This window comes from Ovis canadensis, chromosome 2 (genome assembly GCF_042477335.2).
Source record: "Ovis canadensis isolate MfBH-ARS-UI-01 breed Bighorn chromosome 2, ARS-UI_OviCan_v2, whole genome shotgun sequence".
Lineage (NCBI taxonomy): Eukaryota > Metazoa > Chordata > Mammalia > Artiodactyla > Bovidae > Ovis > Ovis canadensis.
This window is the reverse complement of record NC_091246.1, coordinates 102925392-102938133: the sequence shown is the minus strand read 5'-3', so window position 1 is coordinate 102938133 and position 12742 is coordinate 102925392. Positions and strand designations below refer to the sequence as shown.

Sequence of the window (12742 nt, the reverse complement as noted above, 5' to 3'; positions counted from 1 at the left end):
CCGCCTGCGATGCAGGAGACCTGGGTTCAATCCCTGGCTTGGGAACATCTCCTGGAGAAAGGAATAGCTACCCACTCCAGTATTCTGACCTGGAGAATTCCATGGACTGTAGAGCCCATGGGGTCGCAAAGAGATAGACACGACTGAGCGACTTTCACTTCACTTCATTTAAGACCTTTGACAAGCAGATGCCACACTAACACTTCACCCCGAAGTCCTGCTGCTTTCCAAAGTGAAGCGCAGCCCTGGCGAGCCTGGCACACTTGTGGTTTCCCCCCACACACCTCTTACACCGTCTGTGCCCTAATTCCTGCCCCTTGCTCCCATGACTCTGTGCTTGCTCTTCTCCGCTGACATGGGCACCACTTCCGGGTCGGTCAGGCGCCACACTTTCTCCTCTTGGGTCCTTCCTAGTCCCTTGTACTGTAGGGACATCTGGCTTCTGGACACCCTCCTGAATGGTGTCAACTGGGTCACAGCTACCATACGTATTAACATAATGACTTTGCACTATCAGTTAACTTTTCAAAATACCCTTTATAAGTATGTTATATGCCACGAGCTTAAGGTGGCTAACAATATTTACCATCTTCTGGTAGTTACCAACTTTCAGTCTATACTTTTAAAGACCTCCTCCCCCTCACCACCCTATGCCCCGTGAGTGCGTGCTCAATCACGTCCGACTCTTGGAGACCCCATGGACTGTAGCCCGCCAGGCTCCTCCGTCCCTGGGATTCTCAGGCAAGAACACTGGAGTGGGCTGCATGTCCTTCTCCAGGGGATCTTCCCGACCCAGGGGTCCAACCCGGGTCTCCTGCACTGGCAGGCGGATTCTTTACCACTGAGCCACCTGGGAAGCCCCACTTTTAAAGACACCAAAATCAAATCACCATCTTTTCCTCTGAGTGACTCTCTTCCCTGGCGTTCTCCGAGCAATCCTGCACACATCTCCACTCCAGTACACACCACAACAGGTGGATTTTATGAATTCAAATCGCCCACCTCCACCTCACTACATGGAGGCAGGGATCTGTGGCCCAACAGATACACAATCAATACGTGATGACTCGATCACTCACCCCACTGGCAGTTCTGATGGGTTTCGCCTTGAGCTTGGGGACCAAGACCTTCCGATGCTGAGGCGGGACCGCAGCGATGATGTCCACCAGGCGGGGCTGCGCCGAGAGCCCGTATTTGGCAGCTGTCCTGGTCTTCACCCTGAAAGTAGAGCATCCAGCGTGATCAAGGTCACAAGATTCCAAGGACAAGCTACCAGAAGAACAACCTATAAACCATGCCACCAACTCTCACGATCCCGTATCCCCTCACCAGATGACAACAGTGGCTCTAACTGTCAGGGAAACAGGAGAACAAAACTCAGGACTTCTTGTCCTCTGGAGTACTGGAGAGAAAGCCAGATGACCAGGGGCCGGGACCCAGGACAGTGACATGGTTGAGGCCTCATTCAAGGTAGTGCTCCAGCCTCGAAGGACTCAACCCTCCCTCAGCTTCCACACCACGCATCTGGGATGTTAACCCTCTCGCGGGGGCCTGCTCAGCACACTGTGGAATGATCAGACATGCACTTGGCCTCGACTGGCACCTCTCCCTGTTGTAACAACCAAAACTTTCCAGACGTTGCAAATGTCTTAGGGGTGGGTGGAGGGGTGGGAGTAGTCATGACTGGTTGCAAACCATGGTCTCAGGCCAAAAAGCAAAATAACCGAAAGCAAAGCTATGTAGACCCGAAAAGGAAATAAAGTATTGGGTTGGCCAAAAAGCTCATCTGGGTTTTTCTGTAGGATGTTATGGAAAAACCCAAACAAACTTATTGGCCACTCCAACATGTATTTTTTAAAGCATTTAAAATATTTTTCTAATATAAAATATTACCTAAAGAACAGAACAATGAACCATGTAATATACTTTAAATATTATAAAATAATCACTCTTGTAACCACATTCCAAGAAAAGGAACATGATCACCATTTCAGAAGACCCGTGTGCCTTCCTGACTGTAACCCTATCCGCATCCCCCAAAATAACCTTTATCCCAAGTAGTTTTTTTCTATAATTGTAGAAGAAAAATTGTTCCTCGTTTTTTCCTATAATTGTACCAAGTTTTCTTTTCTTTGTGGCTGCTAGCCAAATCCCAGTCACTTTAATCCATCTAGAAATACTATGAGGTGTTCAAATCATTTAAACAAATGTTTACTGAGTTCCTAAGAGGTACAAGAGACTACCTAAGTACCTGGGACGTCAGGAAGTGTAAGGCAGAGCTGTTTTGTGCTCTAGGTTTGCGACAGGCATGCACAAAAATAAGTCTGCAAATAATAAAAACATACGTAATAGAACACACACCCAACCATGAATGCTTACAGCGCTTGAGACGAACTCAGTGTGTTCTGGGGAGATATTCATGGAAAATGGGTACAGAAAAGCGTAGGCTTCACAGATGGGAGGGGAGTTTGGGGGAGAATGGATACGTGTATACGAATGGCTGAGTACCTTTGCCGTCCACCTGAAACCATCACAACATTGTTAACTGGCTTTACTCCATAGCAAAATAATAAGTTTAAAAGTATATACATTACAACAAAAAAGAAAGGTGTTAAGAGACCTGGAAGTTCTCATCACAAGGAAAGAAGAATTTTTTTCTATTTCTTTAATTTTGTATCAATATGAGAGGATGGATGTTCACTAAACTTACTGGAATCATCTCATAATGTACAGGCTGAATCACTATACTGTGTATCTTCAACTTAAAACAGTGCTACATGTCAACTGTATCAATAAAACTGGAAGAAGAAAGTAAAAAATAAAAAAGGAAGGGAAGAGGAAGTTGGTAGTGAACATGGAAGAGAGTTATAATGAAGACACAGTAGGCAAAATTGTGACCCGAACTGGACCCAAGGAAAAGGATTCAGAGGTGACACTAGTGTTTCAAGCCTGGGTGAAGGTGAAAACAATTTGGCCAAGAGGCCATCTGAGTACCGGCTGGTTTTAAGGAAGATGCTAACTTTTGCTTTAGATGTGCTAAATTAAAGATGAAGGACAAAAATATATAAGACATAGAAATGTTCATGAGAAACAAAAGATTTGTATAATTATGGGTACAGCCAACAAAAAAATAGGGGGGGAAATCAGTTAAACACATGATAGAAAAATCAATAAAATATAATGTGAAAAAGTGACTCCATAGTAAAAAAGAGTATTGATTTCTTCAGCCAATGTTTATTAAGCACAATGTTCCAAAGAAAGGGTAAAGCATATTTTTTTCTAGACAGGGTCTAGAGAAACGTCATGCGAACAGTGGCTAGACCACTGATGGCCTGGGGATGGGGGAGCAGGTCTATATAACGAGTGCGCAGTGGATAAACAGATGCAGAGAGGAGAGACCACTCTTATTTGACCAAGCTGAACCTGACTCTGGAGAGGAAGTGGGTGGGCGTGTCCAGGAGGCTCTGAAGCGGGGAAGGGCTGGATGACACCAAAAGGCCCAAAGAGAGGGTCTTCCTGGGAGCCAGCCGCCACCTGCTGTCTCAGAGGAGGGACCGGAACGAGAGGAAGGACGTGAAGCGAGACGGACAGCAGGACAGACCACGGGCTCGGGAGGCAGATGGTCTGATTCCAAACTTCAGCGCTGCCAATGACCAGTTATTCACTCTGGGAAAAATTACGTAACCTTCTCCGTCTCGGGGCACCCATGTCCAGCGAAGTGAGTACTGACCTCAGACAGTGTCTGAGAGTGTCAGCCGGGCTAGGACGTCCCGTGTACCACTAACAGTGACCAGACTACAGCAAGGGCCCAAGAGACGTTAGACACTGCCAGGGATAGTAGGCTCCGAGGCAGCTCTGCCATGCATAATCAACAGGGCAGGGCAGGAAACTGAATGCTCAGTTCAAACATGAAACCCGAGATAGAACCAGTAGCGTCTGAAATTGCACGCATGAGAGAGATCTATTAATACTTCCCACGAACAAGATTACCTTCTTTTTTTAATAGATCCACTTACTTATTTTTTGGATTTTTGGGGGGATGCGGACAATTTTTAAAGTCTTTACTGAATCTGTTACAACACTGCTTTTATTTTACGTTTTTGTTTTCTTGGCCCTGAGGCATGTGAGATTCCAGCTCCTGGACCAGGGATCAAACCCACACCCTCTGCCTTGGAAGGCCACGTCTTAGCCACTGGATCACCAGGGAAGCCCCTCCACTTACTTATTTAGATCGATGTCTTTCCCCTGTTCGTGAGCTTCAATTAGTTGCTTAATAACATCTCCTATGGTCAGCATCATTAGCTGAGCAGGGCTGAGATCTCCTGGAAAGATAATATTTGACAATGTAAAATTATTCAGTAAACATTTTTGTTTTTGCTAGCAGTTTTCCTTCCAAAATCATTCCAATCATGCTGAAATAACAGCTCAAGTTTACCAGACAGTGAACTTGTACTGTTTACAATTTGGCCATGTATCTTATACCTTTAATATAAAAACAAACCTGAGTTCACCTACATACGGGAAGAGTTCACTCTAGAAGCATCTACACGACAGGCATGATAGACACAGGAGAGCAGAGACAGACAGGAAGGAAAAGGACCGAATCACACAGGAAAGAGCCAAAGGAGTCAAAACAGCTTCCCTTCATCTCCAGATTTTTGATTACGTTTAGCTGCTTTACTTCATCTGATTCTCAGAAGAAAGTGAGGCGGATGGAACAAGAATATTTGCCTGTCCCATAAAAATGTTACCAAGGGGTGAAGCTGAAACTCAAACCCAGGTGTCCCCAGAAGCCGAATTACACAGCGGTGTAATACTATTTTGAAACACAAAGGCAGGGGTCTATCCTCGCCTAGGGACTTTAATGCATCCCTAAGATTCAGTCTAAACAGCACTGCAACCTTCTCCTGGCAAATGAGGCTCTCCTTCTCACGGAAGAGGCAACAGCAGAAGCTGACACGGCATGACCCACCCCTTGCCCGCAAATACACTTGCCTGGTTCAAGGATGGGCAACTATTCAGGCGGGGGCCAATCTGAGCTCTTTTACTCAAGGCAAAAAAAACCCACCAGTCCCTTTCCAGCGGTAAAAGCTGTGAGATTTCAGCTCGGGAGCTGGTAGCAAGCACACTTCCTGCCTGCAGAGAAAGCTGGTGTCTAAAGATAACGAGGTCATCAGAGAAGAGTAAGAGGAGAAAGCTCTGGCCCTCTCATTTACTTGATCTCATTTGAGACCTCACAACAACACTGGAAGGTGGGCACTGTTTTCCCATTTCACAGATGTGAATAATTAAGGCAAGTTAAGACATCATTGTAAACGGCATGGTTAAGACTCAAATTCAAGCCTTTCTCTCACAACTTACATGCTTTTTCCCACTGTGCCAAAGCACCTCTAATTTCCTGAGACACAGCTACCATGAACAATTTGAGAGAAGTCCATTTATAATCGGAGGCTAATGCTTTCTAAACCGTGTAACTCAACCCTTCAGTATTCTACAGAGGTGCCCAAGGGCCCATGTAACAGACAGGGCTGGTGGTGAGGAAGGTAAAGCGGGGGGGTGGGGGCAGAGGGAAGGTCTCTTTCTCCATTTCAACCCAAGCAGCTTCACTTCCATCTATCTATATATTGAAGTTCTGCATACGAATTTATTTGGAGGGAAAAAGGGATTTCAGGTGATAAAAAATACAGGCAGACCTCATGCAGCCTGGTTCCAGATAACCACAGAAAAGGGCGCACTACAATCAAGCATGTCACACGAATGTTTTGGCTCCCGGCGCACACACACGTTATCTTTACAGTGCACTGTGGTCTGCTGAGTGTGCGATAGCAATACACCTTAAGTAAATGAGAGACGCAAGTTTTGGGTGGCTTCTTCCGGCACGGGTATGCGTGTAAGACACTTAAATCCCGTCTTGACTCTTTGCGACCCCATGGACTGTAGCCCACCAAGCTACTCTGTCCGTGGGATTTCCCAGGCAAGAGCAGTGAAGTGGGTTGCCGCGCCCTCCTCCAGGGGATCTTCCAGACCCAGGGATCGAACTCTCGTCTCTTATGTCTCCTAGCATTGGCAGGCAGGTTCTTTACCACTAGTGCCAGGGCACTCTAATTTACAAGGAGAGAACAGGAATTTCCCCAAGGCTCTGGAGAAGGCAATGGCACCCCACTCCAGTACTCTCGCCTGGAAAAGCCCATGGATGGAGGAGCCTGATAGGCTGCAGTCCATGGGGTCGCTGAGGGTCAGACACGACTGAGCGACTTCACTTTCACTTTTCAATTTCATGCACTGGAGAAGGAAATGGCAACCCACTCCAGTGTTCTTGCCTGGAGAATCCCAGGGACGGGGGAGCCTGGTGGGCTGCCGTCTATGGGGTCGCAGAGAGTCGGACACGACTGAAGCGACTTAGCAGCTGCTTACCTTAGTAACAAGAGTGAGGCATGGGAAAGTGCTGCCGCCTTGTGGACACGTCCCGCAATAGCAACCTTCAACCTACAGGCAGATTCTTTACCACTGAGCCACTTGCGAAACCCCAAAACTATTGCTTATAGGTACTCAATATTCATAAAGACTACATGTGCGCTCAGCTGCCCAGCTGTATCTGACTCTTGGCGACCCCATGGACTGTAGCCCGCCAAGCTCCTCCGTCTATGGGATTTCACAAGCGAAAATACTGGAGTGGGTTGCCATTTCCTCCTCCACAGATCTCCCCAACACAGGAATTGAACCCAAGTCTCTTATGTCTCCTAGCATTGGCAGGCAGGTTCTTAACCACTAGCGCTACAGAGCATTCTAATTTACAAGGAGAGAACAGGAATTTCCCCAAGCCTCTCCGGTGGCTCGGCAATAAAGAATCCCCCTGAAATGCAGAAGCTGCAGGAGGCCCAGGTTCGATCCCTGGGTGGGAAAGATCCTCTGGAGGAGGAAATGGCAACCCACTCCAGTATACTTGCCTGGAGAACCCCACGGACAGGGAAATCTGGCAGGCTACCTTCCGTGGGGTGGCAGAGTGTCAGATACTGCTGAAGCGACTTAGCACGCACGCTGCTTACCTTAGTAACAAGAGTAAGGCATAAAGAAGGGCTGCCGCCTTGTGGACACGTCCCGCAATAACAAACCTTCAACCTACAGGCAGATTCTTTACCACCGAGGCACTGGGAAACCCCAAAACCTATTGCTTATGGGCACCAATAGTCACAGTTGCTCAGCTGAATCTGACTTTTTGCGACTCCACGGACTGTACCCTGCCAGGCTCCTCTGTCCATGAGATTTCCCAGGTAAGAATACTGGAATGGGTTGCCATTTCCTCCTCCAGGGAATCTTCCCAACCCAGGGATGGAACCCAGGTCTCCCTCATTGCAAGCAGATTCTTTACCAGCTAAGCCTTCAGCAAATATACTCTTTTTACTGGTGTTTAGTTTTGCCTCGATGTTGAAGGCTGCCAGCTGCTCAGGGTGGTGGATGCTGAAGGCTGGGGTGGCTGCGGCAATCTCTTAAAATAGAACAACACTGGAAGTTTGCTGCAGCCCCTGACTCTTCCCTTCATGAACAATTTCTCTGTGCATGCAATGCTGCTGGGTGGCATTTTACCCAGGATAGAAGTTCTTTCAAAATTGGAGTTGATCGCCTCAAACCCTGCTGCTGCCTTATCAAGTAAGCTTAATATTCTAAAGCTTTTATTGTAATTTCAACCATCTCCACAGCATCTTCACCAGGAGCAGATTCTGTCTAAACAAACCAGTTTCTTTGCTCACCCATAAGAGGCAGCTCCTCGTCCCCAAAGTTTTATCCTGACACTGAAGCAATTCAGTCACATCTTCAGGCCCCACGGCTAGTTCTCCCGCTGTCCCCACATCTGCAGGGACTTGCTCCACTGACGTCCTGAACCCCTCAAAGTCATCATGAGGGCTGGAATCAACTTCTTCCAAACTCCTATTAATGCAGATTTTTTTTTTTAACCTCTTCCCATGGATCACAAATGTTTTTAATGGCACCTCCTTTCCAGAAGGTTTTCAGTTGACCTTGCTCAGGTCCATCAGAGGAATCATAAGCTATGGCAGTTATAGCCTAAACGGATTTCTTAAATAATAAGACTTGAAAGTTGAAATGACTCCTGGATGAGACTGTGCAATAGATGCTGTGTGAGCAGGGATGAAAACAACGTTAATCTCATACATCTCCGCCAGAGTGCGTGGATGACTAGGTACATCGACAATGAGCAGTGATACTTTAAAGGGCTCTGCTCTCAACAGTGGGCATAAAATATCAGTAAACCATGTTGTAAACAGGTGTGCTGTTTATCCACACTTTGTTCCATTTGCAGAGCACAGGCAGAGAAGATTTAGCATAATTCAAATGGTAAATAAGCATTTTGTTGCTGTTCAGTCGCCAAGTCGTATCCTACTCTATAGAAACCCCATGGACTGTAGCCCACCAGGCTCGTCTGTCCGTAGGATTTCCCAGGCAAGAATAGGGGAGTGGGTTGCCATTTCCTTCTCCAGGGGATCTTCCCGACTCAGGGATCAAACCCCCATCTCCTGCATTGGCAGGTGGGTTCCTTATCACTGAGCCACCAGACCGTCTGCATTGTGATTGTGAAAGTCGCTCAGTGGTGTCCGATTCTTTGTGACCCCATGGACTATATAGTTCATGGAATTCTCTAGGCCAGAATACTGGAGTGCGTAGCCTTTCCCTTCTTCAGGGGATCTTCCCAACCCAGGGATCGAACCCAGGTGTTCCGTATTGCAGGCGGATTCTTTACCAGCTGAGCCACAAGAGAGTCATCCTGCCCTCTGAAGCTCTCAAGCCAGGCACTGACCTCTCCTCTCTAGCTACGAAAGTCCTGGCGGCATCTTCTTCCAACAGACGCCTGTTCTGTCTGCATTGAAAATCTGCTGTTTATTACAGCCACCTTCACGAATTATCTTAGCCAGATCTTCCGGATAACTTGCTGCTCTGCCATGCACTTTGATGCCGCTCTGCCGTGCACTTTGATGCTGTACAGATGACGTCTTCCCTTAAACTTCACAAGATCGAGCCCAGCTAGCTTCAAACCTTTCTTCTGCAGCTTCCCCACCTCTCTCAGCCCTCACAGCATTAGAGTTAGGGCCTTGTCTTAGGTTAGGCTTGGGCTTAAGGGAATGCCGTGGCTGGCTGATCTATGCAGATCCCAAAACCTTCTCCATATCAGTAATAAGGCTGGTTTGTTTCCTTATCATTCATGAGTTCACTAGAATATCATTTTCAAATTCCTTCAAGAACCTTCCCTGTGCATTCACAACTCGGCTGTAGTTAGCACTCAGGCTATCTCAGTTTTCAACAGGCCTTCCTCACTAAGCTGAATCATTTTCGGCTATTAAAGTGAAAGATGTATGACCCTGCCTTTTATTAATACCTGACCCCTTGAAGGCTGTTGTAGGGGTACTAACTGGCCTAATTCAGTAGCATTTACCAGTCCTCATTGTCCAAAGGAACAGGGAGGCCCAAGGAGAGGGATGATGATGGGGGAATGGCCAACAGGTGGAGCAGTCGGAACACATCACTTATGGATTAAGCTCGCCATCTTACGTGGCAGTTTGTGGGACCCCCAAACAATTACAATGATCACTGATCACAGAGCACCATAACACACACAGAAATAGTGAAAAAGTCTGAAATACTGTGGGATTACCAAAACATGACTGAGACATCAACTAAGCAAATGCTGTTGGCAATATGGCACCGACAGACTTGCTCAACACAGAGTTGCTACAAGCCTTCAATCTGCAAAAATAAAGAAAGAAAACACAGTATCTGTGAAGTACACTAAAGCTAAGCACAGGAAAACGAGGCATACATGGAGATGAAGATTTTAAAATGTCTGGACAGCTCTTTGGTGTATCGAAAATTATCTGGAGAGGTAAATTAGTAAGAAAAGTCTTCATGGAGGAAATCAGAGGTATCTTTAGAGAAAGGGCAGGGTTTGGACAAGCAAAACAGAGGGCAATCCAGAAGGAACAATATTAGGTATAGGAATTAGCAATCACGTTTATATGAACGTGTTGCCAAACTGGAATAGAGCCTTTCTGACAGGGTTGGATAAAATCAGATTACAAGTACACTGGCTACTCAACAAAAGATGAAATACACAGTGAAGAATTATATGTTTTCGAGTTTGGGAGTAAAAAGATCAAAGTAGTGTTTAAAGAAAATAAGTACAGATTGATCCTTGAACACTGGCTTGGACTGTGCGTGTCCACTTTTTGCGTTTTTTTTCCCCCCCAATAAATACAGTACCTGTATTTTTCAGATCCTTAAATTAACTAAGTGTGGGGAAAAGTTTTTGTTTAATTAGCGACCACAATATGTGGAAACAAAAGAACTAGGATTTGAGTCCTAACCCTATCCAAACAATGTGAGTTTACTGCCCCTGGGTGAGTCAGTTGTCAATTTTTTTGCTTTTGAGACAGAGATAGCAGTATTCGGATTTTCAACTGCATGGTGGTGGGGGCAGTGCCTCCAACCCCAGAGTTGTTCAAGGGTCAACTACATACAAAATACACTACAGAAAATGAGCATACAAAAAAACAATTCAGAAGATGAAAGAATACACATAATCTGCATACTAAGTAAAAGGCTCTGGAAAGGCAACTTTGTTTAAAAACACACAGAAGATTTAAAGCAGAACACTTGGATGACAGACTCAGTCCCTAGCTCCCAAATCCTACTGGCTGTGTCCCAATGGGAAGATCAATGCCTTCTGAGCTCCTTTTTCCTTGTTGGCAAAATTGGGATAATACATACACATTTCACAAGACCAGTGCAAGAACCAAGTGAAATAATATACATGTGAAAGTCTATTATTCGAATATTAGTTCTTCAATGAAGGTGGGTTAGAGGAATGGTGGCAAGGATAGATGAAATTAAAAGTAAAGCTGTCTGGCCTAACAGAGGAGCAAGTTAGAGGGAGATGACTGACTAATTAGGGGTAAGCAGTCTTTGAGCCCACAAAGCAACTGAGGGTAATTTGGATACTTAAAATACCTGAGGCCAAGAGGCATAGTAATCAAGGGCAGTTTTTTTTTTTTTTGTTTGTGTGTTTGTAGAAACAGCCTGACCAACCAATTCGGTTCTGTTTCCTAAGTATAATCTTGGGCTAGGAAAGTTACTTAATTCTTTTAATCTCAGCTTCTTCATTTGTAATTTGGAGATGATACCCACATTAAGAATTATTAGCAAAGGCTCAATAAACGGTAGCTACGGTTATCATAACCAACATTACTATTAGACCGACTTCTCAAATGAGTTTACAGAGATAACACTACAACCTGCGAGAAAATACTTGAAATTTGACTCTAGCTGGGTGAACAACTGAAGATGAAATCGCTCCAAGCTAACTCAGGAGGTAATACAAATAGGAATAATTGCCTAATTACCCCACAGATTCCAAGAATAACTCGGCGTTTCTCTTTTCTTTAAAAAAAAAAAAAAAAAAACATTTAGAACTTTAAAACAATCTCAAATCAAAAAGGACGTGAAATGTGTAAGAGTTCGAGACCATGTTAAATCCATTGACCGCGTACATTTCTTGGAATAGAGCTTTTATCGTTTATGCAAAAGACACCAAGGGATGGCCAGAAAGGAAGAATAAGGATAGGCCGGTTTTAAAAGCACAGTAGCAGGGAGAGAAGAGTTCACAAACTGACCACAGGTGGTGGGGAGACTGGCAGGCAGCAGATTCCCGCGGGAAAAACCGACTTCAGCATCTGATGGCCCGGGTTCGCCCCTTCCCTTCCACCACCCGTTCCCTCTCCCTGTCGCACCTTTGCGCTTCTGCCTCATCTCTCCGCTGTCGTAGCAGCCGCCACCCCAGAAAATGTAGATATCTACTTGGACCACGGGGGAAATTGACAGCCACCAAGCAACCCTGTCCTGTCGTAAAACGACGGAAACACATCGTAAAGCTGTCGCGAGAAGACGACGAGTGCAAGGGTCCACCCCGCCTTCCTGCGGCGGCTCCCGGAGCCTCTGGAAGACCGAGCAGAGCTACTGAGGCCATTCGGCCGGGGGTCAAAGGGCTATAGGATGCTAACACCCGAACGCCACCGCAGCTCTGGCCTTAGAAACCTTGATCTGAGCAGTACAGCGACCGGACAGAGCTTATGGACACAGGCTGCGCCCGGGAGCCAAAACAAGAGGGTGGATGTGGATGGTGTCTAAATAAGGTGGAGGAGCCTAGGATGGCTTAGGTCCGCGGGAATGTGAGGGGGAATAGAGTGATGACAAGCCCGCCAGTGTGGAGGAGACTAGATTTAGAGCCTGGAAGAGACCATGCAGCAGCCAAGTAACGCTGTGAGGTCCAGACTTGGACGCCGGTTGAGCACTCTGGTCTCAGGCAAATGGGACGTGTCAATACCATCATGAAAGCTTCGGAAGTTTCTCCAGAAAGACGCACACACGGACAGCTTTGTAGAGTTTGGAGGCAGGACCTGGGATCATGGTTTTCTGAAACCAATCCATGATCTCCTTTATTCATAGACCAGAAATTAAGAACCCCCTCTTATTGCTACAGGACTCCCCCGCTGGAACACTGGTAAAAGAATCTGCCTACCAATGCAGGAGATGGAGGAGACCCGTGTTGGGTTCCTGGGTCAGAAGGATCCCCTGGAGGAAGAACTGGCTCCAGTATTCTTGCCTGGAAAATCCCATGGACAGAGGCGCCTAGAGGCCCAGTCCACAGGGAAAGAGGGGTTGCAAAGAATTGGAGCTG

At 46.3% G+C, this 12742-nt stretch overlaps 1 protein-coding gene across 1 annotated transcript in view; it reads right to left on the bottom strand.

The window, feature by feature from the left end:
* ELP3 (elongator acetyltransferase complex subunit 3) overlaps positions 1-11924 on the bottom strand; it is a 125464-nt gene extending 113540 nt beyond the window's left edge. The window contains exons 1-3 of the mRNA XM_069576684.1: positions 11796-11924; positions 4223-4322; positions 1080-1218 (exon numbers count right to left, since the gene is read on the bottom strand). Coding sequence (XP_069432785.1) covers positions 1080-1218; positions 4223-4322; positions 11796-11814 — 258 coding nt within the window. The 5' untranslated portion in view covers positions 11815-11924. The remainder of the gene's footprint in view (positions 1-1079; positions 1219-4222; positions 4323-11795) is intronic.
* Between the last annotated feature and the right edge of the window lie 818 nt (positions 11925-12742).